The 23,512-nt window shown below is 42.4% G+C and overlaps 1 protein-coding gene across 5 annotated transcripts in view; it reads left to right on the plus strand.

Annotated features, from left to right (window-relative positions):
* The window catches only part of amot (angiomotin), a 184,842-nt gene that overhangs the window by 40,504 nt on the left and 120,826 nt on the right, over nucleotides 1-23,512 (plus strand). For 3 of the 5 annotated variants that reach the window (XM_036143410.1, XM_036143409.1, XM_036143408.1), the window contains exons 1-3: nucleotides 922-1,021; nucleotides 1,688-1,748; nucleotides 17,767-18,790. The exons of 1 other annotated variant lie outside the window; for it this stretch is intronic. In XM_036143410.1, coding sequence (XP_035999303.1) covers nucleotides 1,688-1,748; nucleotides 17,767-18,790 — 1,085 coding nt within the window. In that variant the 5' untranslated portion in view covers nucleotides 922-1,021. Of the gene's footprint in view, nucleotides 1-921; nucleotides 1,022-1,687; nucleotides 1,749-17,766; nucleotides 18,791-23,512 lie in introns of those variants that run through there. One more of the 5 variants, XM_036143411.1, reaches the window with a different exon arrangement.

The raw sequence follows: 23,512 nt of genomic DNA on the forward strand, positions 1-23,512 counted from the left end.
GTCACCTCACCAGCTATGAATCCTACCGCACGTCACTGTTGTGTGTGTGTATATATATATATATATATATATATATATATATATATATATATATATATATATATATATATATATATATATATATATATCCATTGTATACATATACAATGAATTGGCTAATTTGTGCCTACAGATTGTCAGGATCCTCTGTGTTGTGTTCCAGTTTTCTGTTGATTGGACTCACCTGCGTTTAATTATCCCTGTCGTGTATATAAGTTGCCTCAGTTTGTTTCCCCGTTGTCGGGTCATTCTGTGTTCACCCTCTGCGTCCTCCTGTGTTCTCCCCGTGCTGCCTGAGGTCTTGTAAGTTTAGTTTAATTAAAATATCTTTGTTTAACCCCATGCGCCTGCCTCTGCCTCATTGCCGCCTAGGTCCTCGCCTCCTCATACCCTGACACAGATGTGTAAAGATTTTTACACACCATAAACAGTAAGAGAATCAGACTTGACTAAGTCATATTGCTGTCTAATCAAGCAGTTATGGGAACATGTTAATATGATGACAGAGCTATTGACTACCTTGTCTTCTTGGGTTTAGTGAGAAACATTGTGCCTACAAACTGACACTTACTTGTGGTGACTTGTTGTGCTTTTTAAAGATTGAGGACACCTTTCCGTGTAAACCAGCTGTGGAAAATATGCTGTGTTAAACTAAACTCTATACCGTCATGAAAAAACCTAAACTAAATTTAATTTAGCAAGTTCTCGTGTGGTTCGTTTAAAGTTATGGAACGACACTTTCTGTGTTGCTAGAGTGTGATACACAAGAATAGAGGTGCAGTCATAGTTGAACCCTTGCCAAACTTACCTGTCTACCACACTGCCCCACCTGTTTTTGTGTAGTAAGACTGTGGGAGCAGCACATGGAAAAAAACATTTGTCTCGCTCAGGCTCTTAGGGGGTAGTGGCCTGATTTTGTTAACACCTCGTGAAATTGAGTGGATTTTAGTTAACACGAACAGTTATATTCCATCCCACAAAGGTAAGAGAATTTTTACATTTAATTGGTTTAGTAAGTAAGTAGAAGAGGAATTTCATATTGAAACCAAAGCCTGGTCTTAATTTGGTGAATTGTATTTTTAGAGTTAAAGCTATGGTTTGAATTGAAATGAGTTTAGGTTAGGGTTAGGAGCTTACTGTATAGGGTTAGTGCCTGGGCATAAATTGAGTTACTAAAATGAATGTGATGTAAATATAAAGTTATAACAGTTTAGAATACAAACATTGTTCTTTATTGGGGTGTATACTTGTTTATTTTGCCTGTTACTGCCATTACTTGTATTTGTATACATACTTGTATTTTGAAGACCAGGGCGTTTTTGGGCCTGGTTATAAAGTTGCAGATCCCCATTTTTATAACTAGGGATAAGGGTTACAGTAATGGTTTGAATTATGTTCAAGTTGATAATGGGATTAGGGACTAACTAAAATGAAAATCAATACAAAGTTTTAATATGGTTAGAAATATAAACTTGCATTCAACTATATCTTCATAAACAGCAGTGTGGTGTGATTTTTGAAAGAGATATGAAAGAACATGACCCAGTCACAGCCTCATGATAGGGCATGAGGACTTTCTCCTCCTAAAGCAAATGATTGAAGATTCTTTTAAAACAGAAATTTTTCTTTCTGTCTCATTTACCTACAGATGTTTCGGAAAAAAGCATCTTCATCCTTGAGAGTGACAAGGATAACTGGAAGCTCAACATGTAATAAAATAATCTTATATTCTCTATAAAATGGGTGAAAGTGATAGACATCCAGCTTTGTCATTGGAAGCCACACAACCAAACATTTAATATTGATCCTTACCCTTTCCCCCTCACCAGACTCTTTTCCAAAGAAGCGGTCAATGAAAAAGTTATAAAATTTGAAATACATTTGGATTGGTTTCATTGACATCGTTGAATGTTGAGTTAAAAATGCATGTTTCTGTCTTAAAGGGAACATTTCCAATATCCTCTAATCAGTGTTGGAAATGTTCAAATGGCTTTGTGAATGTCGTCAGTTTGTTTTTCATGTCATGATGAGCCTTTGTCACAATGATCTTTACTCTTCAGTTTTGACAGATTTTTTTACATCCCTTGTCACACATGCACTGGACAGCTGATTTAGTTTCCATTTGTAGATGTGCGGTCCCATTAAAATATTTCATGAAGTGCAGGTTCAGATGCACTGCGGATGTTAGGCTCAAGTACATTGTGGAACTTTCTAAGTATATTTTACAGGTAACCAAGTTTTAAAGATTAGACTTTTCAGTGATTTGGTTTGTGCTGATACAATCTAATCAAAGGTTGCATAATGGTAAGAAGATAAAAGGATAAAGAATATTGATTAACTGGATTTCTTAACCAAATTGTATGAAGGTGCTGACAAAAGTGGAGGAAAAGCGCTGGACCGATTAGCTGAATGTTATTTGTGCCAGCCTGAATAACATTCAGTTATTCGCTTTCTTCACTTTCATTTGGAGGGGTTTTCAATGAAAACCTGTCCAATTTGACCGGTTTCATCTTCCCTATCAGAATTGATCTGAAACAAGTTAAACAACTGTCATAAAATAGCATTGTCGCATGCGAGTTTCTTCCACATTACCATCATTTTCCTTATTTGTCTTGTAGAGATAACAGATGTTCATCATGGCATTCTCTATGTTCACAAGTGGTGGGATGTCTGAAGCTGGCTCATAAGCCTAATTTTAGTTCTCAAGTCAAAGCAAAAAAAAATCGAATGCTAGACTGCTCGTATCTCAAAAAACATTTTATTAGGGACCCTTGTTAGTGAAGGTGCACCTGTATTTTGTTTGGCCGCCCTTGTTTTTCAGCACCGCCTTAACTCTTGGGCATGGATTTCACTAGAGCTTTACATGTTTCCGCAGGAATCCTCTTCCACTCCTCCATTATAGCATCAGGGAGTGGGTGAATGTCAGAGAACTTGCTCTCTTCCACCTTCCATTTGAAGATGCCCCAAAGATGATTAAAAGAGTTTAGGTCTGGAGAGTTGCTTGGCCGGTCTAGCACAATTATGCTGAAATTGTTTAGCATGGTAATGATTGTCTTAAGGACTGTTTTGGATTGTGACTATGTTTGAATACTGCCCTGTGGCCAAGTTTCCAAAGGAAGGGGAACCTGCTCTGCTTCAGTATGTCACAGGACATGCTGGCATTCATGGCTTCTCCAACTAACTCTAGCTCCTTACAGCCGGCAGTGATCATGCAGTCCCTATCACACCACCATGCTTGATTGTAGGTAAGGCACACTTGTCTATGTGCTAAAGGCTGACATGTTTTCGAGATTCCCGCAGGATTCCCGTGGGGCGAGAGTCAATTAGTAATAATCACGTGATTGGGACGGTACGAGATAAAAAGTTACTGGGAGCAGGAACCAGTATTTATCTAATTAATGTATAAATAAATTTAATTATCAATAGATTTGATTGAACACAACAGTATATGAAACACTAAATATGACCTGTTGATTTCATTTCTTGAAATCTCCCTTAGCTCTCCTTTACCCTCCACACCCCTTTCCTTACTGTTGACCAAGGTCAGCAAATTTAGCTATTTTATCTGACCAGAGTTGGGTTTAGTGAAATTGGATGAGACAAACCATAAAGACACAAGGAGGGAGCAGAGAAGTAGCAAAGGAGCAAAAGGTACCAAAATTATGGATACGTTTGTTGCAACATGCACAACTACAGGAGCAGGACTGTCAACTTCAGATGCTTAAGCAGTCCTATCGAGTGAGCAGGTGATAAGAAGCAGTAACAGAATAAGGAGGATTCAGAGGAGAAGGAGAGAGAAGTGCCGTAGCGGGTACAGATTGAGGAAGTCAGAATAGCTCCTAACAGCCCAGTAAGAAATAGCCGAAAATGTTAGAATTAGCAGATTGAATGAAGAACTAAGAATACCCTTATTTGTCTTACAGGGAAACATTTCTCTGTTACAGCAGAATTGATAAGTAATAGGGATTAAGTACAGGCATGCAGTGATAAAGAAAATGTGGCCTGCAGGTGTTTTGTGTTATTAACAGATCCTGAATGAGTAGAATCTAAGCTTTCCAATGTTGTCAAACTTGTGGAAATCAAAAAAGAATAGAAGAAGATATGACCATTTGAATGTTGCCACTCTGCACAGAAGATTGGTGGGAGCACAGGCATCAAAGTTTCTTTAGAATCACCTGGGAAGCCAGCTGGGCATTAACAAAAGATTTTAATCTGAATTAGGGCTGGGTATCAATTCAAATTTCAATAATTGATTCAGATTTTTAAGAATTGTTTCTTTTCAATTCAATTTGATCCGAACTCAAATTGGATTGCTGGCATTAAAAACATTTTTTAACCGTTACATGAATTTCATTAGTGTGTAGTTATGCAACATATTGATACTAGTATCATTAACATATTTAACTGCAAGTTAATAAAGTAATAGTAGCTAATGCCAGCTGTAAGGACCAACCTCTCTCCCTGTATCTTGAGACAATTGCTTTCACAAACATGCTATGGGGGAGAATACCCAAACAGATCCAGGATAGGAAACAGAGGACACCAATTATATCTACAGCTGCTACTTCTATTCAATTCAATTCAAAAATACTTTATTAAACCAAAAGGGAAAATAAATTTGGACACTAACCTGGTGCATTATTAAAAATGTGACATTAAAAATTCACCTCCCGGACTTGAGTGTGAAGGCTCCTGTGATGTATGTTGTGTCAATGCATCCGACCACTAAGTGGCACTTGGCGTTTTGTTTTGTTTGTGTCCTGCTGAGGTCTCAGAGCAGAAGAACTAATAAACAGACTAACATGGTTGTTAACATAGACATTATATACGTAGACGCCCTATTGGACGCTGCCGGCCGACGTGCCTACAGGGCGGCCATCTTGGGTCAGACCACAGATCAGACAGCTGCTGTCAGAATGAATAGGAGGCAGCTCAGATCTCATTTTAATCATATGTTCACAATGCTCGTGACCTTTCAGACAGATTATACATATTTATTCAGAACCAAAACTATTTAAACTGATGTCCAACCAGATGAAAAATGTACACGCACTTACATATTTTGCAGTTACATAGTTACAACAGCACTGATTATGGGGAAAAAAATCAACAATAAACTTAACGCATTTTAGAATCAAAGATATCACAAAATCATAGCAAAAAGAAAAATACTATATATTATTTTCCCCCATAAATCATGTATGTCCAATAATTTAGCACCATTTTGTTTGTGTGTATATATATATATATATATATATATATATATATATATATATATATATATATATATATGTATATATATATGTATGTATATATATATATTAGGGCTGTCAAAATAACGCATTAATTTCGATTAATTAATAAAAAAAAAATAACGGATTAAATTTTTTTTTAAAAATTCAGGTTATCTTTTTTTTATTATTATTTCAGTTAATGTCTCCTGTTGACGTGAGTTCAGTTTGACATTGGCATCTGTTTAGTTCAGTTTGTCTGCTGTTGAAAACAATTGTTTATGAATTTGATCTAATGACAGCTCAATTTTAAAACTAAGCCCTCTGTCAGTGATGTTTCAGTAAAAGTAGCATGTAAGATGGAAATATTTGGATGGATATTTTATGAATAGGCCTTTTTTATGAATGTACTTTGTTAAAAGAAATGCAATAAAAACATGTGTTGGGTTATCAGTTGTTTTTGAAACACAGCATTCTAGGGACACAAAAGAAAGATGCATTTACTGCAGGGACCTGTGTGGGGTAGGTTTGTGGTTGGGGGGTTTATCTTTACCTATTCCAAGGGAAGGCTCACATTCAATGAATTTGAAAAGCCCTGGTATAGGGTAGTTCACTGCTATTGTTTTCATCCGGGTTTTTCGCGCCTGCTCGTCGGACTGGAAGGCAGAAGGCGAGCACAGTGGCAGACGTAAACAGAGCAAACGACGAGTTCTCAACGTATTTTTCTTCTTTAGATAACATATGACAAGATCGTTTTAAGAGTAAGTTGATGGTATCAGATTGCCAGATACCATCCAGATACCGTCCAGATAGCGAGTCTGTGAATGCTGGCCAAACGATTTAGTCCGGCCCGGTGGCCAAATGCATTATCAGTATTCAACGGATTGCATTAGATACAGCCGATACTTTAATGTATCTAATGCTGATTATTCATTGAATCATTTGAATTTAAATATTTAAAATACTTTCACAGCAAAAATTATATGCGATTAATTTAGATTAATTAATTACAGAGTATGTAATTAATTAGATTAATTTTTTTAATCGATTGACAGCTCTAATATATATATATATATATATATATATATATATATATATATATATATATATATATATATATATATATATATATATATATATATATACAGGGGTTGGACAATGAAACTGAAACACCTGGTTTTAGACCACAATAATTTTTCTTGCAGGATAGTGGCCAGGTCACGACGTGATGCTGGTGGAGGAAAATGTTTCCTGACTCGCTCCTCCAAAACACCCCAAAGTGGCTCAATAATATTTAGATCTGGTGACTGTGCAGGCCATGGGAGATGTTCAACTTCACTTTCATGTTCATCAAACCAATCTTTCACCAGTCTTGCTGTGTGTATTGGTGCATTGTCATCCTGATGCACAGCACCTCCTTCAGGATACAATGTTTGAACCATTGGATGCACATGGTCCTCCAGAATGGTTCGGTAGTCCTTGGCAGTGTCGCGCCCATCTAGCACAAGTATGGGGCCAAGGGAATACCATGATATGGCAGCCCAAACCATCACTGATCCACCCCCATGCTTCACTCTGGGCATGCAAGTCTGGGTGGTACGCTTCTTTGGGGCTTCTCCACACCGTAACTCTCCCGGATGTGGGGAAAACAGTAAAGGTGGACTCATCAGAGAACAATACATGTTTCAAATTGTCCACAGCCCAAGATTTGCGCTCCTTGCACCATTGAAACCGACGTTTGGCATTGGCACGAGTGACCAAAGGTTTGGTTATAGCAGCCTGGCCATGGTTATTGACCCTGTGGAGCTCCCGACGGACAGTTTTGGTGGAAACAGGAGAGTTGAGGTGTACATTTAATTCTGCCGTGATTTGGGGAGTCGTGGTTTTATGTTTTTTGGATACAATCCGGGTTAGCACCCGAACATCCCTTTCAGACTGTTTCCTCTTGCATCCACAGTTAATCCTGTTGGATGTAGTTCGTCCTTCTTGGTGGTATGCTGACATTACCCTGGATACCGTGGCTCTTGATACATCACAAAGACTTGCTGTCTTGGTCACAGATGCGCCAGCAAGACGTGCACCAACAACTCTGGTACACACAACATTATGGGTGACTTTGGTATGTCACCCATAATGTTGTGTGCATTGCAATATTTTGAGCAAAACTGTGCTCTTACCCTGCTAATTGGACCTTCACACTCTGCTCTTTAAAATAAAAGTGCTCTTTACACTACTTTTGAATTCATTCTTGGAGTTTGTAAATACAATGCGATTAATCGCGATTAATCAGGGCGATTAATCGCGATTAAATATTTTAATCGTTGCCCAGCCCTAATAAATATATATATATATATATATATATATATATATATATATATATATATATATATATATATACACACAAAAACTTTTGTCATGACCAAGTACTCAACTCACACCACTCACCTCCGCTTTAGGTCTATTTGCTGTATGTATAAAACTGCTCTCTCACCCCTCTTGAGCAGGATGGGTGGCTCTCCATTTCTCAAGCTCGGGTCCTCTACTAGAGGACAGCAGTACAGCAGTACCGTGTTGCCCTTTTGTGTCGCATATGTATTACAAGACTAGTACAAAAGACAACAGCTTGCATCATTACATCATCTACTTCACACCTGTACATTAACTTCACTGGCTCACTGTCACATTCAATATAAATTAATCCTATCAATGTACATGGCGACCCACAACCTTGTCCTTTCGTAAATATCTGACGTTCATATCTACCACCGTGAATTCAAGTTCAAATTATTTACTATGCTATTAATCTTTTTGTTATTTTATTTAGTACCATGTTTATCCATAGGATGATCTTAAGGTGGTTATAAATAAAAGGATATATTACAACAAAATGTGAACACATACAAACCGTCCGTCCGTTTTCTTCCGCTTATCTGGGGTCGGGTTGCGGGGGTAGCAGCTTCAGTAGGGAGGCCCAGATGTCCCTCTCCCCGGCCACTTGGGCCAGCTCCTCCAGGGGAATCCCAAGGCGTTCCCAGGCCAGCCAGGAGACATAGTCCCTCCAGCGTGTCCTGGGTCTTCCCCTGGGCTTCCTCCAGGTGGGACATGCCCACAACACCTCACCAGGGAGGCGTCCAGGAGGCATCCTAACCAGATGCCCGAGCCACCTCAACTGGCTCCTCTTGAAGTGGAGGAGCAGCGGCTCTACTCTGAGTCCTCCCCGGATGACTGAGATCCTCACCCTATCTCTAAGGGAGAGCCCAGACACAGTACGGAGAAATCTCATTTCGGCCGCTTGTATCTGGGATCTCGTTCTGGGATCTCGTTCCTACCCTCATAGATGAGGGTAGGAACGTAGATCGACCGGTAAATCAAGAGCTTCACCTTTTGGCTCAGCTCTCTCTTCACCACAACGGATCGGTACAGCGCCCGCTTCACAGCAGACGCCGCACCAATCCGCCTGTGGATCTCCCGCTCCATCTTCCCCTCGTTCCTGAATAGGACCCCAAGATACCTGAACTCCTCCACCAGGGGCAGCACATCCTCCCCAACCCAGAGAAGGCACTCTACCCTTTCCTGGTTCAAGACCATGGTCTCGGATTTGGAGGCACTGATTTTCATCCCGGCCGCTTCACACTCGGCTGCGAACCACTCTAGTGAGAGCTGTAGATCACGCCCTGATGAAGCCAATAGGACCACGTCATCCGCGAATAGTAGAGACACAATCCTAAGGCCACCAAAACGGATCCACTCAACACCTTGGCTGCGGCTAGAAATTCTGTCCATAAAAGTTATGAACAGAATCGGTGACAAAGGGCAACCTTGGCAGAGTCCAACTCTCACCAGAAACGAGTCCGACTTACTGCCGGCAATGCGGACCAGACTCTGACACTGGTCGTACAGAGACCTGATTAAAGGGCCCGGTACTCCATACTCCCGGAGTACCCCCCACAGGATCCCTCGGGGGACACGGTCGAATGCCTTCTCCAGATCCACAAAGCACATGTAGACTGGTTGGCAAACTCCCATGCCCCCTCCAGGATCCTGCTGATGGTGTAGAGCTGTCTCAGTGTTCCACGGCCAGGACGAAAATCACACTGCTCTTCCTGAATCCGAGATTCGACAATCCGACGGACCCTCCTTTCCAGAATCCCTGAATAGACCTTACCAGGGGGGCTTTAGAGGGTGATTCCTCTATAGTTGGAATACACCCTGCGGTCCCCCTTTTTAAATTGGGGGACCACCACGCCAGTCTGCCAATCCAGGGGAACTGCCCCCGATATCCACGCAATGTTGCAGAGCCGCATTAACCAACACAGCCCCACAACATCCATAGCCTTAAGGTACTCAGGGCGAATCTCATCCACCCCCGGAGCCTTGCCACAGAGGAGCTTTTTAACAACCTCGGCAACCTCAGCACCAGAGATGGGAGAACCCGACCCAGAGTCCTCAGGCTCTGCTTCCGCAATGGAAGATGTGTTGGTGGGATTAAGGAGGTTTCGAAGTATTCCGCCCACCGACGCATGACGTCCCGAGTCGAGGTCAGCAGCACACCACCCCCACTATAAACAGTGTTGGTACCGCACTGCTTCCCCCTCCTGAGATGCCAGATAGTGGACCAGAATCGCTTCGAAGCCGTACGGAAGTCTTTCTTCATGGCTTCTCCGAACTCTTCCCACGCCCGAATTTTTGCCTCAGCGACCAGCCGAGCCGCCTGCCGCTTCGACTGCCGGTACACATCAGCTGCTTCCGGAGTCCCACAGGCCAATGAAGCCCGATAGGACTCCTTCTTCAGCTTGACATCTACCCTCACCGCTGGTGTCCACCAGCGTGTTCGAGGGTTGCCGCCGTGACATGCACCGACAACCTTGCGGCCACAGCTCCGACTAGCCTCCTCAACAATAGACGCACGGAACACGGTTCATTCAGACTCAATGTCCCCTGCCTCCCTCAGCACATGTTCAAAGTTCTCTCGGAGGTGGGAGTTAAAGCTCCGTCTCACAAGGGACTCTGCCAGACGTTCCCAGCAAACCCTCACAATACGTTTAGGCCTGCCAGGTCTGACCGGCTTCCTCCCCCACCATCGGAGCCAACTCACCACCAGGTAGTGGTTGGTGGACAGCTCCGACCCTCTCTTCACCTGAGTGTCCAAGACATGCGGCCGCAGATCAGATGAAACGACAACAAAGTCGATCATTGAACTGTGGCCCAGGATGTCCTGGAGCCTAGAGCACATGTGGACACCCTTATGCTTGAACATGGTGTTTGTGATTGACAATCCATGACGAGCACAGAAGCCAACAACAGAACACCACTCGAGTTCAGATCAGGTGGGCCATTCCTCCCAACCACGCCCCTCCAGGTCCCACTGTCATTGCCCACGTGAGCGTTGAAGTCCCCCAGCAAAACAAGGGAGTCCCCAGGAGGGGCACTCTCCAGTACCCCTTCCAAGGACTCCCAAAAGGGTGGGTAATCTGAACTGCCGTTTGGTGCATAAGCACAAACAACAGTCAAAACCCGTCCCCCCACACGAACGCGGAGGGAGGCCACCCTCTCGTTCACCGGGGAGAACCCCAACGTGCAGGTACCGAGATGAGGGGCAACAAGTATGCCCACCCCAGCTCGTTCCCTCTCAACAGGGGCAACTCCAGAGTGGAAGAATGTCCAGCCCCTCTCGAGGAGACTGGTTCCAGAGTGGTGCATCGAGGTGAGTCTGACTATCTCTAGTCGGAACCTCTCAACCTCGCGCACGAGCTCAGGCTTCTTCCCCACCAGAGAGGTGACATTCCACGTCCCAAGAGCCAGCTTCTGCAGCCGAGGATCGGAACGCCAAGGTCCCCGCCCTCTACTGCCACCCGTTGCACAATGCACTCGACCCCTTTGGCCCCTCCGACAGGTGGTGAGCCCATTGGAAAGGGGACCCATGTCGCCTCTTCAGGCTGAGCCCGGCCACCAGACGCTCGCCAACGTGCCCCACCTCCAGGCCTGGCTCCAGAATGGGGCCGCGGTGACCCGTGTCCGGGCGAGGGAACACGAGATCCATTAATGTTACTCATCATAAGGGGGTTTTGGGCTGCTCTTTGTCTGGTCCCTCACCTAGGACCTGTCTGCCTTGGGTGACCCTACTAGGGGCTTAAAGCCCCTGACAGCATAGCTCCTAGGATCATTGGGACACTCAAACCCCTCCACCACGGTAAGGTGGCAGCCCAGGGAGGGGACACATACAAACCACACTACTGAAATACTGAAGACAACAGGAAAAGGATTTAAAACTAATTTTGCCTTTAACATGTTAAAATAAAAAAAATGTCTAGCTATTTGCTAGTTTTACAGAGTTTATCATACAAATGACTATAAATTCTTTCTGTGTAGGTTTATATTCATTTTTATTCAACGTGTGACAGTTACTGCATCTCCAGTATTGACATTTTTGGAGGCCAGATGCTGAGTCAACACTTTACCCAAATTCAATTCAATTTTATTTATATAGCGCCAAATCATCATTAAGTAATTTCCCTCTGGGATTATTAAAATATTTCTGATTCTGATTCTGATCATAGTAGTGTACCGGTACATTAATAATTCTGTTCACATTTCCATTTGTTGACTCATCTGCATAAAAAAAAAACATATTTTTTTGCAGTTTGGCCAACAATTCTGTTTTATACTGAGCAGCAATGCCGTGAGCACAGAGATAAGGGAGATGTGCATTACATATTGACAGTCTTGAAAATGCTCTGATCTTCAGCAACCGACCTGATCAGGTCAAGGAGAGGCTGAGACATTGTGAGGGACAGGTCATCCTCGGCTATAAACGAACATGTACAAACTTTTTGGGTACACACACATTCAGTCATAGTTATAGGTGCTTCGGTTCTGTAGCTGTTTCACGTAAAGTGACCAGATCTCAAATGACCAAATGTGGGACAATTGGATGCTTGTGAGGGACAATGTGCATAACCAACACTATGATGAGGTCATACATTTTAATTGAACACAGATCGCACATTAAAATAATCAGTCTCTGCTTTGCCTGTTATTGCACAACAATTATTTATCACAACTCAAGAGTTTATAAAATGGCATTATGTAACTTTTTTCAAGTTAAATAAAACTGTTAAATTTTAGCCTTGTGACTGGCGACCTGACCAGGAGTGCCACCCCCATCCCCCCATGACCCTGTGTTACGCCAAGCTGCGTTTCCCTTGCACACCTGCATGGAAAAGAGGGTATGGAAAAAAATCTATGGAAAAAAAGTTTAATAAAATTGTTCTAACTCTATCAGAAAAAAATAACTTTTAAAGATGAACACTTTTTAATTAGAAAAATGTTATTAAACTATTTTGCATAAAGTTAAATATTGTTAAAGGTAATCTTGGCTGCTCTAGCTCATCTTTCTGGCAGTTGTAATAAAAATCAGTCCATAGTTCGACAGGAAGAATTTTTTTGAGCTGTGTTTCTTGTGCGACTCTCTTCTACAGTGTCGCTTCACATTGTGCTCCACGCCGTGTAAAAATAAAAAATAACTTTGGCCAACTTCATAAAAAGCTCTCTGAGAATCACCTTTGGCCTCACCCAGCTAGAAACCGTTCTCCAGTCTATGTTGTAGCTGCAGTTTCTTTTTTTTTTTGCGCTGCTGCATATCGATTGACGGCCGACACAGCTCTTACTGATGATTACTGCAGCTCAGCGTTCTTTGTTACAGAAAAGCACATGTGAAATATTTTTTTAACTTTTTCCGAATCTGACCCAGTCAAAAGCAGGACATTGTTTCAGTTTGTGGGACAACAGTGAAACACACAGGACAGTCCTGCTCAATCTGGTCCCCCTAGTTTCACAGGTAAAGAGGAGGTGTGCTGTGGAAAACGTGTGGTATTTGGTGGCTTATTATGCACACACACACACACACACACACACACACACACACACACATACCTGCAATGTTCCCTTGAAGCTGTGTATTCATGCGCACTGCAAATTTATTTCAATTCAGTTCAATTAAATTTTATTTACATATCGCCAATTCATGAAACATGTTATCTCAAGGCACTTTACAAAGTCAAATTCAATCATATTATACAGATTGGGTCAGATTATACAGATTGGTCAAAAATTTCTTATATAAGGGAACCCAGTTGATTGCATGAACTGGGTCCCGACAAGCAGCATTCACTCCTGGAGAAGCGTAGAGCTACTGGGAGAGTCGTCTGCATTGTTCATGGCTTTGCAGCCATCCCTCATACTGAGCAAGCATTAAGCGATAGCGGAAAGAAAAACTCCCCATTAACGGGAAGGAAAATCCTCCAGCAGAACCGGGCTCAGTATGAACGGTCATCTGCCTCGACTGACTTGGGGCTACCTCCCTGGATGATGTCACAGCTAACAGAACGCCAGACCAGGTGTACATACCATGAAGAAAAAAATTACAGAGAACAAAAAGGTAAAATATGAAATGACGACAAGCAATGCAAAACTGGAGAAGAGTAGAACTCAGTAGAGTGAGAGAAATAGGCCCTTATATCCTCCAGTAGCCTAAGCCTATAGCAGCATAACTATAAAGGTAGCTCAGGGTAACATGAGCCACTCTAACTATAAGCTTTGTCAAAATGGAAAGTTTTAAGCCTAGTCTTAAAAGTAGTGTGCCTCACGGACCAAAACTGGGAGTTGGTTCCACAGGAGAGGAGCCTGATAGCTAAAGGATCTGCCTCCCATTCTACTTTTAGAGACTCTAGGAACCACCAGCAGACCTGCAGTCTGAGAGCGAAGTGCTCTGTTAGGAACATACGGGCTAATCAGAGCTCTGATATATGATGGAGCTTGATTATTAAGGGCTTTATACGTTAGTAGAAGAATTTTTAATTTTATTCTTGATTTAACAGGAAGCCAATGAAAGGAAGCTAAAATTGGAGAAATATGATCCCTCTTGTTGATTTTCATCAGAACTCTTGCTGCAGCATTTTGGATCAGCTGAAGACTTTGAATTGCATTTTGTGGACTTCCTGATAGTTAAGAATTACAATAGTCCAGCCTTGGACTGCTGCGCAGTAAATAAAATCCAAGTTGGACTGTTAACAAAACAATAATTAACCAAGTTATATTGCATCATTTTGCAATTCTGGTGAGACTGTGTTCCACGGTTTTAAATCTGTGTGCCAGCTGCTGACCAGAGCGCACCAATGATTGATGGGTGGGGCAGACATCTTAAGAGTTGGGTAGGTTGCGGTGTGCGCCTTTGTTCCGGGCCCCATTTCAGAAAAAATGGCCGATCTACCCTGAGTAGAAAGCTGCTACTCTGAGTAGTACTACCTCACTCTGTCATTCTCAGCGTTTTCGGTTTCAGGTAACTAAACACAGCGTCTTATCAATCCTGAGTTGAACGCGAGCACGAGCATGAAAAAAGCCCTCCTCAATGGAACACAGATACTGTGATTCACCATGGCAATGACAGGAAATAAGAAGCCTGGAAGTGCGCATTTCCTGCAAGTGGAATTAGAAATCTTTAATCAAGGCATATGGAGAATATTAAACCATAAGAAACAATACTGTTGCTGCAGAAAAAGAGAGTTGGCGGCAGAGAATTGTTGAAAAAGTCAATGCATGAGTGATATGAGAGTTATTTGACAGAGAATTAAAGCTGTTTTCTCACACGTCACTCATTCAACACAAAAGGGGAAAGTGTGTGTGTGTGTGGGGGCGACGCACTGATTAAAAGGACATGGCAGCAAATCACGATGAAGTATGAAAATACAATTTAATCAGGTAAGATTACGTTCTAAGTATTTTTACGGTTAACCGTACTCAACTAAAGTATTCGTTGGCTATATTCAGCATATGCAATTAATGATGGGATAGTGTGAGTTATTGAAATAATTGATATGTTAATTTTTTTGCCAGCATTGTTCATCCATCTTTCCAAAAATGAGTTGACAGATTTTCTTGTAGGTGTATATATACTTTATATTAATCATATAGGCTATATTTATATTTTAAGTTGAAGGAAAGGTGGCGTTATTTAAATGAAGAAATGTGCCGTAGTCCTAACTGTGTTGGGGTAAAAAATATTTGAATAGAAACTTAAGTATATGAATGGAAAATTAGAGCTGGAAGTCTCAAATTTTGAAACAGAATAAATTATTGCTTTCATTCTGTGTAGTTCGTTTATTAATCTTGCGGGCAGGGTCCGAAATTAACACTCGGCAAACTTCAAATGCAATTAAATTTTCCGTTTGGCGAGTACATTTCAGAGGGCTAGCTGCTAAATGGCGAGTAAATGTTTGTACCAAATAAGCCATGTCTTTCAGTCATCATTTGGGTGGGTGCTTCTTTATGTTCCTCTGGTTTCAACAATCGCGCACCTACACAAACACTTGCACATGTTACGCGAGAACGACAGCAACTACGTCATGTCTGTTTGCTAACAACTAGAATTTAGCTCAGGATAATTACGTAGCGGGATTATATGGAGATTAGGGTGTTGTTAAAAATAGATTTTTCAATTATGAATCGATTCTTACATTAATTCCTAAAGATCGATTCATATAACCAAAGATCGATTTAAAAAAAATAATTCCACTGTGAACTTAAATGTGTGAGCCGACATTACTTGCATGGTACCGTCTGGTACTGAGTACACAGGAGGCAAGGGGTGAGAGCAGCTGACAGATGAAGCCTTCATTCAGAACCAGTCATGGCTGCATGCTGGATCAGAATACAGTTCTGCTAACCAGAAACTGTCTTAAAAGCCACTTAGTCTGTTTATAAGTTTTGTTCTTATTAATTCTGCATTTTTGTAATTACATGCGCTGGTTTCTGTGCCTCAACGCTCCTACTGACCCTCTCCTCTCCCTCCCCTTGGAGCTAGGGGCTTTTATCAGCAGCTAGCCTTTTGCTGAACCACTACATTTAATGTCCTTCCACCCGTAGCAAAATGTCCCAATTAAAGTCAGTAGGAGAGTTAGTAGTTGTGTTTCATGCACCTAGCATGTGCCTAGCACATGCTAGGCTTTTTATTTTTACCATGACCCGACAATCTTCTTATTTTCGTCCATTTCTCTCAGCCAAGCCCATCTCCATTTATTCTTTACAACATGGGTGCGGCCAGCCAGCTAGCCGACAGTTGATTGAGGTAAAAAAAAATCAACTGCAATTTGCCAACGCAGTACTACGGAGAGGGAAATAATGGATTCACTGGATACACTGAAAGCTTTTTAGTTTTGTCTCCAAAGAGTTTGTGGTTCAAAAATGTGTTATTCATGGGCGCTGCTTGAAACACTGGTGTGTGTGTGTGTGTGTGTGTGTGTGTGTGTGTGTGTGTGTGTGTGTGTCCTGAGAAGGAGCATGGAGGCTGCTGTGGCTTCGAGAAAGATGGGTGCTTGGCTTCTATCTCGGCCTTCTAACTTGACAGCCGCTGCAGTGTGGAGGGAAGCCCGAGCAGTGTGGAGGCTACTGGGGCTTCTTTCCCCAGTAGTGTAGAGCAAGTTGGAGCTTTGCTCCGTGGCAGGAAATGGATCTAACCCAAAGAACACTCCACCTAATCAGCCAGCACAGTGCGAATACCCGATATCCAGCCTATAAAAATAAAAAGCCATACATTTTAACTCCTTAAGGCGGTTCGGCACAGATCAGTCTCTTCTCCCCTCTCCTTCTGTCTAAATGTCCACTGAAAGTGGGGCTAAAAAGCCACCCCCACGAGGCGTTCATCAGCGTTCTGGCCTTACTGGGTCTGTGGGAAACCAAGTGGATTACAGTGGAGCAAAGACGGGGCAGGGCGAGTAGTGTGGTGCAGGGGAAGAAACGGCAGTGGAAAAGGGGCATACCTTTAGCTAGCTTTATTGTTGGCTCTGACGTCTATCATCTTCCACCTGAAGATACTTCGTAGTTTATCAGACAGGTTTAGGTCAGACCTGTTTGCTGAGCAATGGCCAATAATACAGATTTATGTTTGTTTTGGAGTGTGGACAGGTTCCAAAAAATTAGAAAATAAAATCTGGTTCTCTATAAAGTGTGTAAACAAAGGGAGGCATGAAGTGTGCCATAATCCTCTAGTAGATGGCTGCACTGACTTAGGACTTCGGAAAATATGTTGAACCAACAGCAGCAGATGGCATGGCTTTCCAAATCATAACTGAATATAGAAACTTCGCACTAGAACTCAAGCGTCTTAGACTCTGTTCATCTCCAGTCTTCCTTCAGACTCTGGAAACTTGACTTCCAATGAAGTTAAACAATTTACTTTGATCCAAACATATGCATTTGGACCACTGAGCAGCAGTTTAGTCCTTTTTTTCCCTAGCTGTAAATGCATGACTGTGGTATCTAGGTGTTATTGATGCAGTTTCTTACCATTTATTAAGTAATTTTATTAAGTTACTAAATTAACCTTTCAATAATGTTGATATTCACCTGTATTTACAAATGCATTCATTGCAGACCATAACCTCTCTTCTGCTGTTTCCTTGTTTTAAACATTTCCCCTTTCCCCATTTTTATTAAAATACAGACAGGGGGCGTAGTTTGTCCTTCCACGAGGTTCGTTGCCAGCGTGAGATGGAGATGAGGGCCGCAACTGAAGAGGCATCCAATAGCAGTGTAGCGGGTGGTGGAAGTACAGTCCTTCAGCGCCTCTTGCAGGAAAAGATGAATCGGAACTATGTCCTGCAACAGCAGCAACAGTCTGGAGGAGGGGTTGGGGGAGCAGCAGCTGGAGGAGGGGGTGGTGGAGGTAGTTATTCAGTACAAGGCCAGGTAAGCCCCTGTGATGATCATTCAGTAAGTGCTCATGTTGCACGGCAAGAGCCCCAGGGACAAGAGCTTCAGACGGACAGTGGCCTGGAGAAGGTTGGTGCAATCAGAGTTGGAGGGCATGGTGGGGGCAGTGGAGGTGGGGGATGTGTGGGCTCTTGTGGGGAAGCAGGTGGTGGAGTGGGTAGTGGAATTGGTGGGATCGCCCAAGGACAGTGTCCTAACCTAGAAGATCTCCCTACATATGAAGAAGCCAAAGTACAATCACAGTACTTCCGCAGCCACAGTTCCCCTCCTCAGCCTCAGCAACAGAGCAACCAGGCCCAGCAGCCGTCAATGTCGGCCTCAGTAGGTGCCGGCTTTTATGTTACTGGATTGAGCAGCACCAAAGTTCGTACTGAGGGTCGCCCAACACTGCAGCGTTTTAGTGGTGCAGGGAAGGTGCACCAAGATGATGGACTAAAAGATCTAAAACAAGGACACGTCCGGTCTCTAAGTGAGCGACTTATGCAGCTTTCATTGGCCACCAGTGGTGTGAAGGCACATGCTCCTGTAAGCAGCACCCCACTCTCTCCCCAGCTACCCCCGTCAGGGCAGCCTGGAGACTACTACAAGCCGCAGCATCGCGGTCCACCACCAGACTACCCTTTTAAAGGAATATGTTCTCCAGGCAATCATCCAGATTCTGGAGGGCACTTTTTTCAAGAACCAAGAATAAGTGATCTCTCCAGGGAGATTCCAACAGTTCGATATCAGCCTCCTCCAGAATATGGCTCTTTCAGGTAATGAACAGAGACACACACCAACATACATGCCGCACAAAAAGCCTTTCCTTTGTGACAACCAAGGTCATATCAGACATATCAAACAGCTGTGGTAGGAACGTAGAACTGTTCCTACCTGGAAGAGCTCCGAACTGGTGAAGCTTTGTAGTGAGAGAGTACTAATTTCTTACTGGTTGAATATTTCCAGCATTTTGTTTCAGTCATTTCCAATTTAGTTTATTTAGTGTATTTTTGTTTTAAAACAGAACATTTAAAACTTGCTCCCTAAAAGACAGGTCTTGCAGTTTTTATTTATTAAACATCGTGGATTGTTACAAACCTTTCCTGAGTTAATAATGGTTTTCATTCAGTTTCAAAGTTTAATCATTATAAAGTAGTCATAAATTATTTCTTCAGAAAGCCAATTGTAATCCGGGTTGTAGCTGCAGAAGGAGGACCTGCAAAGTGTCAGGGAACCTAATCTCTATTAACTGGCATACTGGTATAGTTCAAACTTAGACAATAAAATAGCATAGTAGAAAAAATGGTTAAAAAGGTTCTAGGAATTTGAGTTCTTGACAAAAAACATTCAGGAACCCATAGTTAAAATGCAACTATACAGTTGCACATTTTGATATGGGTGTTGTGACCAGGTTCTCGTTCTGTCAGAAGGAGGCATTAATGTATAGGTAATCTGCCATCTATCAATACCATGCTTATTTTCACCAATCCAAGCATGTCTTCCGTTTTTGTAGAGACATGTATTTATGTATATATAAATGTTGGAAAATATTTTTATTTTGCTTTTTTTGTTTACAGTATTTGTACTAAAAATTCTTCATTGACAGCAAAGTGGAACCAGAGTTAAATTCCTTGTTATATGAACCAAACTGGCGATCAAAGCGGATTCTGATATAGTTACTCGAGATGCACTCTTGTTAGAGTGAAAGTATTCACAAATATTCTCAGAGTCCTCTCAGAGAACTCATATCTTAGCATAAAATTACTCCCTACGAGTCTTAGCTTAAGAGTGATTCAGAAAGCTGCTGAGAGCAACTCTGAGTAAGGAAATGACAGACATTTTTATCTTAGTAAAGAGGTGTGGTTGACCCCATTGGTAGGTGTGACACTGTCTTTTAAGAACTAGGATTGGTTGATGGTACAAAAAAACAAAACACAAATGCGCTCCTAGTAGTCAAAGAAGAGAAATTAAGTGATTAGACTGGATTAAGAAATGTGTCATGATGATGAAACCTAGCAAAATAAATTGATTGTAACACAGCATCAAAATGTACCAACCAACTTATTCACATCCTCATCATTATTTTGATTTGCTTATTTATTTTTAGTCAGCAGTCATTGTATTGTTTTATCTATTTGATATGTGTGCACTGACCTGTTGAAATTTTGCCAGCTTGTATAAAGTGGTTGCATTTGGCAAAACAAGCGACATAAAATGGAAAAATAGGTGAAAAAAAACCCAAAATGTATAGCTGTGCTGTCCAGCGCACAGGTGCAAATTTAAAGCGTATTGCCACAGATCAATGCATCTTTTTCTCTGAGCGTCTTGGTTCTTTTTTGCGGCAGCCTTCTGGAAAGAGAGAAGCGCTCCTTGCAGCATCAAAAGCGAGGAAATTAAATCACACAAGCAAACTTCTAGATGACCATTTAGGCTACTGACAATATCATGCAATACAATAAATACTTTCTTACCTCTTTTATATATTCTATGTAAATGTCTCCACTTTTTATTCATGATTATTCAATATTTTTTCTCATTGTTTATTTATCCTCTATAAAAATTACGTTACAAGAACCGCGCCTCCTAACAATTTTTCACTTCAGGAGCTCTCTTAAGGCCTAAGATGCTTTGTGAATAACTTATCTTACCAAGGTAAAATACTTTTTCCTAAAATTAACCTCACTAAGAGCTACTTTTAGTCTTAAGACTCATTCTAAATATGGGCACGGGACTATATTATCTCTACTTTGACTTTTCAGACAAGATGTGGATTGTCTTTTCCCTTGACAGATTTTTAAAACACAATTAGAGATTTTTTTTTTTACTTTTGTTCTCCTTTTGAAAACAAAACAGGGTAACTGGTGCAAAAAGAAGCTAGCCACAGTCAGGATTCATTTGAGGATTACTGTTGTACAAGTACTCTCAGTTAACCAATGTTTGCTTTACAGTTGGCAACAAAGTATAACATATGATACTGGTGAAAGCCATGTATTGATTTATTTAGCATTTGAAGAGAGATAACTCAGTTAAGCATGGTTTTCCAGTAGTATCTCAGAAATGACTAGGACTGATCCTGTCGGGCTGGTTTCACAGTAGACATTGCCATTTACCGTTGAGCAGAGTCTAACAGTAATGAATTCCACACAGTTTTATTCATCTGTCATGACAAGTTGAGACATGAGAGGCTTCTGTCTGTTAGAATAAAGACAGGGATGTTTGCAATGCAAAAGCCACTTGATGCTTTGTGCATTGCAGTCCGGATATTGGGCTCGGTGCATATTTTAGTTTTGATCCATTTACATTAAGTGTGCCATGTTCCATATATGAAATTTAAAAATATGAATACATCATTATTTGATAGCAACTATGCTGTTGTGAAACAAGTGCCACATTCCCCACCCCCTTAGAGAGTTCTTGTGTATTTGCTTCTGGGTCACGAATCATTGATTTTGGTCAACAATTTTTTTATATATCATAGCTGTTCAGTCCCAATCCCTTGAGTTCCCTTCATATTGTGTGTGTTGAAATGCTCTTACTTTCACTATTAAACAAAGCCCATCAGGTCTGCTGATTTTATTATTGTTTTTCTTCAATTTTATTTCACCAAATGTTTAAGTGATCGCCAATCACGATCATTCAGGATTTTTTTTCCGGCCACATTTTTTCCTCAAAGGCGATAAGTCCCCACTATCCTTCCAGTTTTTAATAAGGCCTTGGACAGTTCTTAACCCAATTTTGGTAGTTTCTACAATCTCCTTCTATGTTTTCTCTGTTCAGGGGTGGAATTACCATTTAGGAAAAACTAGGCAGTTGCCTAGGACCCCTAGTTCCTCAGGGTCCCATACAACTCCTTGTACACGTATGTTTAATATAGTTATTACTTATTTGTGGATATTGATTATGTTTTTGATAAAATTCCTTTCGCTAAAATGCCCTCAGAATGCATATTGTAACATGTGTGTCACGGCCGACCCCTTTCAGTCGTCACTACAATGGATCAGCCCATCTTGCTGCGCATGTGCAGAAAGGACCCAGGAAGAAAACAAACCATATGAAAACAAACGCCGCAAAGAGGCGAGACGATGAGAGGAGGAGAGCAAAGCAGACTTGCGTTTTTTCTGATCCTGAAAAGCCAGAATTTTCTGTTCAGAACCCTTGGCCTGCCTCGTTCGTTAGTCGATCAGGGCTACGATAGAGGACCCGGCTTATTTCAGAGTCCCTGTGTAGCTAAGGACAGGTGGCACCAACTGCTGCAGCAAAGTGAGGAGCAGCAAAACCCAGGTTAAAGTTAGCTGACTGTAATCACTTATATTCATCCAGCAAGACGATAACTGGAGGTTTACCCAAATCAACATCACCAGGGTAATCATAAGGAACAGAGAGCAGAAGAATTTTCACCTGAGCTACAGGTAAATCTAAAAGCCCCAGCTATGACAGAAAACAGCAGGAATCCTCCCTGGGAGCTTCCAACTGGATTTTCATCATCATGTGAAAATATTTGGTCCTTAGATCTGTCATGATGCAGCCTAAAGGCTGCACTCTGAACATTTTCTGGCTCCTTCGCCAGTGCAGGCCTGATCAGGAACACCTGTCAGGCTGCAATTAACCTTGGACTCATTCCACCTGCTCACTCCACTATATATACTCACCTTAGTCTCTCCCTGATCACCGGTTCGTCTCCAGTCCTCTGACCATCATGCCTGTCTTGTTCCTGCTCGTGTCCTGGTCCTGTTCCTGTTCCTGTCTGTTCCCGTCTGCCAGTTCCTGTACCCCTGCAACCTCCGTCTGGTAAATGACTCTGGCTTTCATCATCCACTTCTTGCTGCTTCAATAAACTCTGGAAACCAGCTCTCTGTGTGTGTGTGTGTGTGTGTGTGTGTGTGTGTGTGTGTGTGTGTGTGTGTGTGTGTGTGTGTGTGTGTGTGTGTGTGCGCTGTGTTCTGGGTTCATCCAAGACAAAATCATGACAGAACGAACCGGTCAAAGGATGAACCCGGTCACACACAGAGCTTGGTGCAGGAGCAGGCAGGATTCTGGATTCGTCTTCGCTTCAGCCCAAGATCTCCGTGGGTGCCTTCGCCTCTGGTTCTGTTCTCGCCAGGATCGCTGATCGCGATGCCCCGCCTCTGGTTCGTCTCGCCTGTGTCGCTGTTCCGCGATGCCTCGCCTCTGGTTAGTCTCGCCGGTATCGTTGTCCACGATGCCCCGCCTCTTGTTCGTCTCGCCTGGGTCGCTGTTGTGACGCCCGACTCTGGTTCGTCTGGTTCCGGCGCTCTCAAAGGTTCCGGCACTCTCAAGGGTTTCTGCGCTTCAGAGGGTCCTGCGCTCATAGGTTCCGCCGCCTTCCCCGTGTCCTCTTGGTTCCTGCGCCGACAAGGAATCCTGCACTCCCGAGGTTACTGCGCCCAAGAGGTACCTTCACCGAAAGGTTCCAGCTTTTTGTTTTGTTTTTGCCCGCCATCCAAATACCCCCCTCCACCCGCCCAGGCAAGGCGGTT

This window comes from Fundulus heteroclitus, chromosome 11, assembly GCF_011125445.2.
Source record: "Fundulus heteroclitus isolate FHET01 chromosome 11, MU-UCD_Fhet_4.1, whole genome shotgun sequence".
NCBI lineage: Eukaryota > Metazoa > Chordata > Actinopteri > Cyprinodontiformes > Fundulidae > Fundulus > Fundulus heteroclitus.